At 34.7% G+C, this 4209-nt stretch overlaps 1 protein-coding gene across 3 annotated transcripts in view; it reads right to left on the bottom strand.

Moving 5' to 3' along the window:
* Positions 1–4209, bottom strand: part of LOC111436120 (N-terminal kinase-like protein) — a 27957-nt gene that overhangs the window by 3465 nt on the left and 20283 nt on the right. For all 3 annotated transcript variants that reach the window (XM_023073803.1, XM_023073804.1, XM_023073802.1), the window contains exons 14-19: positions 4031–4084; positions 3585–3659; positions 2177–2252; positions 1899–1998; positions 597–666; positions 148–218 (exon numbers count right to left, since the gene is read on the bottom strand). In XM_023073803.1, coding sequence (XP_022929571.1) covers positions 148–218; positions 597–666; positions 1899–1998; positions 2177–2252; positions 3585–3659; positions 4031–4084 — 446 coding nt within the window. The remainder of the gene's footprint in view (positions 1–147; positions 219–596; positions 667–1898; positions 1999–2176; positions 2253–3584; positions 3660–4030; positions 4085–4209) is intronic.

Here is a 4209-nt window from a genome sequence, read left to right as displayed (position 1 = left end):
GGGGGGGGGGGGGGGGGGGGGGGGGGGGGGGGGGGGGGGGGGGGGGGGGGGGGGGGGGGGGGGGGGGGGGGGGGGGGGGGGGGGGGGGGGGGGGGGGGGGGGTGGTGGTGTTGAGATGGCGCGGACAAGATATATAAGCTAACTCACCCAAGCAAACTAGCATTTCCTGGTAGAGACGGGATATTCAGACCTGCAGCAGTTGTATCTCCTGAAATTTCCTGGAGTAAGCCATAAGAGACATGTTAAAATCACACATTCTCTAATTAGAAGGCTGACCAGCTTTTGATTAAAATGGAACCCTAATTTTTCCTTTTCCAGGATGAGGCAAGCTATGAGCCATTGTATTCTTCTTCAATATCAAGACAGAAAAAGTACAGGAATTTGTGGGTGCACGAGGGAGAGAATATTGTGGGTTAACAAAACAAAAAGACACCTGCTGTATCTCATAGCAGTAACTCAACTGGTTCTCCAAACATGATTGAGCAAATATATGGAAGCTATTGGTATCAAAATATCTATTCCCAGGAATTTAAAATCTCAAGTAACAAGATTATCAAAGCATTTGCAATCATGAACTAAACGTGCATTTAATGTACCTTCTCATTGTTTTGCTTTAATAACTGTAAGAACTGATCAACTGCTTGAAAGGACTTCGATCGAACATCACTATCAACCAGAGAAGAGATGGAACAAAAGGCATTAATGCATACATACAGATATGAGATAACTGACGTACAAAGATAATATTTAAGACATCCGAGTAACTACTAGATAGTATACTTAAAGTTGATAACCAAATGAAAATATTTATTCCACATTCAAAGTCAGGACACAGATAAAATTAACTAAAACCGCAACTTCGTGGGACAAGTAAGAACTGCGAATGTATTGTACAATAATACACTTGATTAGGATATCCATGTCATCTCACTTTTCTCCACTACATAAGCTATCTACCATGCCATGCTATATAATGTATAACAAGCCAGAAGAGGAAAACATTTCCACAGCCTGTTGGAGTAACAAAGAAGTATAAACAAAAAGCCTAATAAGAGTTGAAGTAATTGCTTGATTTTTTCCTTGACGGTTTACAGTCCAGTGTACTGAAATTCCATATGTTCTGAAATTCTATTTCCAGCAAGATTTCAAGTTGAAGTTAATGTTTAGGGAGAAACTTGGAAGTCCTAGTGTTATTTTGTAGAGAAAGTAGGCCTTTATTATAAGAATCCAAATTTCCAACTTTTTTACTAAATTCATGATTAGTCAAGTAAAGATCTTTGCATCATGCGGTCTCTCATCATCATCATGACAGATGGCTCAGCTTGTCTAGAGGTATAAGTTCAGGCTTTACAATAAGTAGAGACAAGATCCCCCTCCCTTAAACTACGAACAATGATGATATTAACCTATTTCCCTTAGCTGATTAATAGAAAGTGGTTAATTAAGTTATAGTGGTCAATGTAATGTTAAATGTACCACAGTTTTGGGCATTCACTATGCAATTCAAGAAGTTGAAAATGTGACTTCCATCAAGTTCAATACCTCTCTTCTTTGAAGTTTGAGGCTCAATCTTGACAAACATTTAGAACAAAAATGACTCCACATTTGCTTTGGAGATTTACTAAAGAAAAAAATTCTTATTATGATTTTGGAGGTTTTGTTGCATCCTCCCTTTCAAGACAAAGCAAGCCTTAGTCATTTTTTGCTGTCTTGTAGAGGGGTTGAAAGATCCCGAAAACAAAAACTCTATGAAAAAGATCGTTGTTATTTGTTAGTAAGTATCGCAATGCTAAGCGTTGACATAACCAACACAAGGCACGTAAAAGCACAAGTTATCTCAAGAAGATGTGCATTGTTTATAATGCACAGTATTGAAAATGTGGAACATCATAACAAACCTGTCGGGATCTATGGTAAGCACAACAACATTAGGAAGAATCCTAGTGGCAATTTCTGTACTGTCATAATATCCACTCGTTGCACATAGTGCCATGATGCCTGTCATGGTAACGTTGAAAGATAAGATAACAGAAACATGACATCACTTATTGTGCAGTTAACAACAAATCTCTGAGAAATTAAATTAAAATGGGCAACTGCATTGGTTCTTCAACTGAGACACTAGGGTGGACATAATATAGAAAACATAGAAGTAAAAGAGACAACAGCTCTTTACCTGCACCACGGGCTGGGGAAAATGTGTCACGCAGTGCACGGACAGTGAAAGCATTAATTAAAACTCTCTTCCTTGTCTGCATTCAGATTTGAACTCAATCAGATTTTATTTCATACATTTTAAATACCAAGAAACACTAGTACATCACCAAACATCATTGTAAGAAAAAAAATATAACTAAAAGCTAAGCACTTCAACAAGACTGTTGACTGATGGTTGCGAGTGAATCAGCAGGCAACTGTACAGAGATACTCCCACCTTTTTATTTAATAAGAGACATATATCCATTAGACAAAAGTAAGGGATAAATAACTTAAGGCCGTTTAGTTGAAGATTTTATTTATGATGCCTGTACAAAGAACGTCTAGAAATAGAATATTTGGGGATCAAATAACTGTATTTGGTGTTACATTGGGAATGTTATCCAAATGTATTTTCAACAATTTTATTACATTATTACATTATTTAATTATTTTTCTTTGATTTAACTTTTATTTTCATTAATACGTATACCATAAATAATATGCCTTAAATTTTAGTTTTTGAGTTTATTTAGCAGTCAATACTAATAATTATTCTCAAATAAAAGATTTTAATAAAATTGTAAATAATTCGTACCATAATTGAATTGAAAAATTAATTATAAATGTCATATTTCAAAAATAAATATAATTAATTTATTTCACTCATTCCGACCCCTTTATAAAACGTTTGAAAATGATTGATAGACAAAAATATTTTTTTTTATCAATAAAAAAAATAGTGAAAAACAAATCCAAAAATCACACACAGAACACAAATAATTGAGAAAAGAAAAGAAATTAAAAGAGTTATTAAAAAAAATAAACAATAATAAACATAAATAATCGAATTTTTTTTTTAAAAAATCATATTTAAAAAACAACAGACAATAAAAGAAGAATTAAAAAATGAAAGTTCGAAAAAGAAATAAATAATTGGAAGAAAAAATATAAAATAAACAAGAACAGAAATAAAAAAAAACAAAATAAAAAAAAAAAAACAAAGGAAACAAAGGATGGGTTTTATTTTTGCATGAGTTTAGGTTTACATAAAAACCCCACCTTTTTTATGCTGGGAACAGACTTTTCCCAAGCAAAATTTTAAAACCCTCCCCCAAACATGGGTTTATAAAACTCTCCCTATTTCCCCCTCTTTTTCCATCCCAAAACCTTCAATTGCTCCTCTCCGAACCCTGGGAGATAGTTGCCCATTATACGAAACAAACGCCCCCTTAGGGGCAGGGAGAAGAGAGAACCCCTCCCATAATGGGCCAATTACAAAAAATTTGACCAATTATTGTGCATCAACGCAATTGCATAATTACAATAGAATCAACTATAACTATGATCCCACCAAGAGGCAACAAGCACTTTTCAGAGATACTCACCCCTTCATTTAAGTAACCTGCAATATTCCCAAGTAGTATGGTCGTATTTGTTCGGATTGCTGGTTCTTCGTCGACCTGTAGGACTCAGTAATGATCCAGTAAGTACTAAAACAATAAACAAAGGGATATACAATACTTAAGTGGGAGGAGAGTGAAACCTCCAATTTGGTTGATGTAAGCTGGGAGAAAGCTGAGCCTATTTAGTAGATTTAATTATACTGGAAATAAAAGAAACATGTGGAGGGAAAGGGACGAAGATAGGGAAGTATTATAGGATATTCGATTAATTAGTTGGTTTTTGGCCTGTATCTATATTTTCCATTTTAATGTAAAGGGTTCTTTGGGACCTATCATCAAGCAAAATAGATTTATGCACATACGCTCAAAAAAATAAAGAAGCAGAAGAAGAAAAACCCAATTGAAGCAACAAATGGCAAAAGCAGTACCTGTAACTTCGAAAGATGCTTCAATAATGACCCAGAAATAGTGCGTTGAGAAAGCTGCCATACCAATTCAGATCATCTCAGAACTTCATCGTGAATAACACGAATTAAGACAATGCTTTATCGAAACGAGAATGAACAGAAAGAAAAAAAAAAAAAAAAAAAAAAAAAAAAAAAAAAAA

This window comes from Cucurbita moschata, unplaced genomic scaffold, assembly GCF_002738365.1.
Source record: "Cucurbita moschata cultivar Rifu unplaced genomic scaffold, Cmos_1.0 Cmo_Scf00052, whole genome shotgun sequence".
In the NCBI taxonomy this organism is placed as follows: domain Eukaryota; kingdom Viridiplantae; phylum Streptophyta; class Magnoliopsida; order Cucurbitales; family Cucurbitaceae; genus Cucurbita; species Cucurbita moschata.
This window is presented reverse-complemented; position numbering and strand designations above follow the sequence as displayed.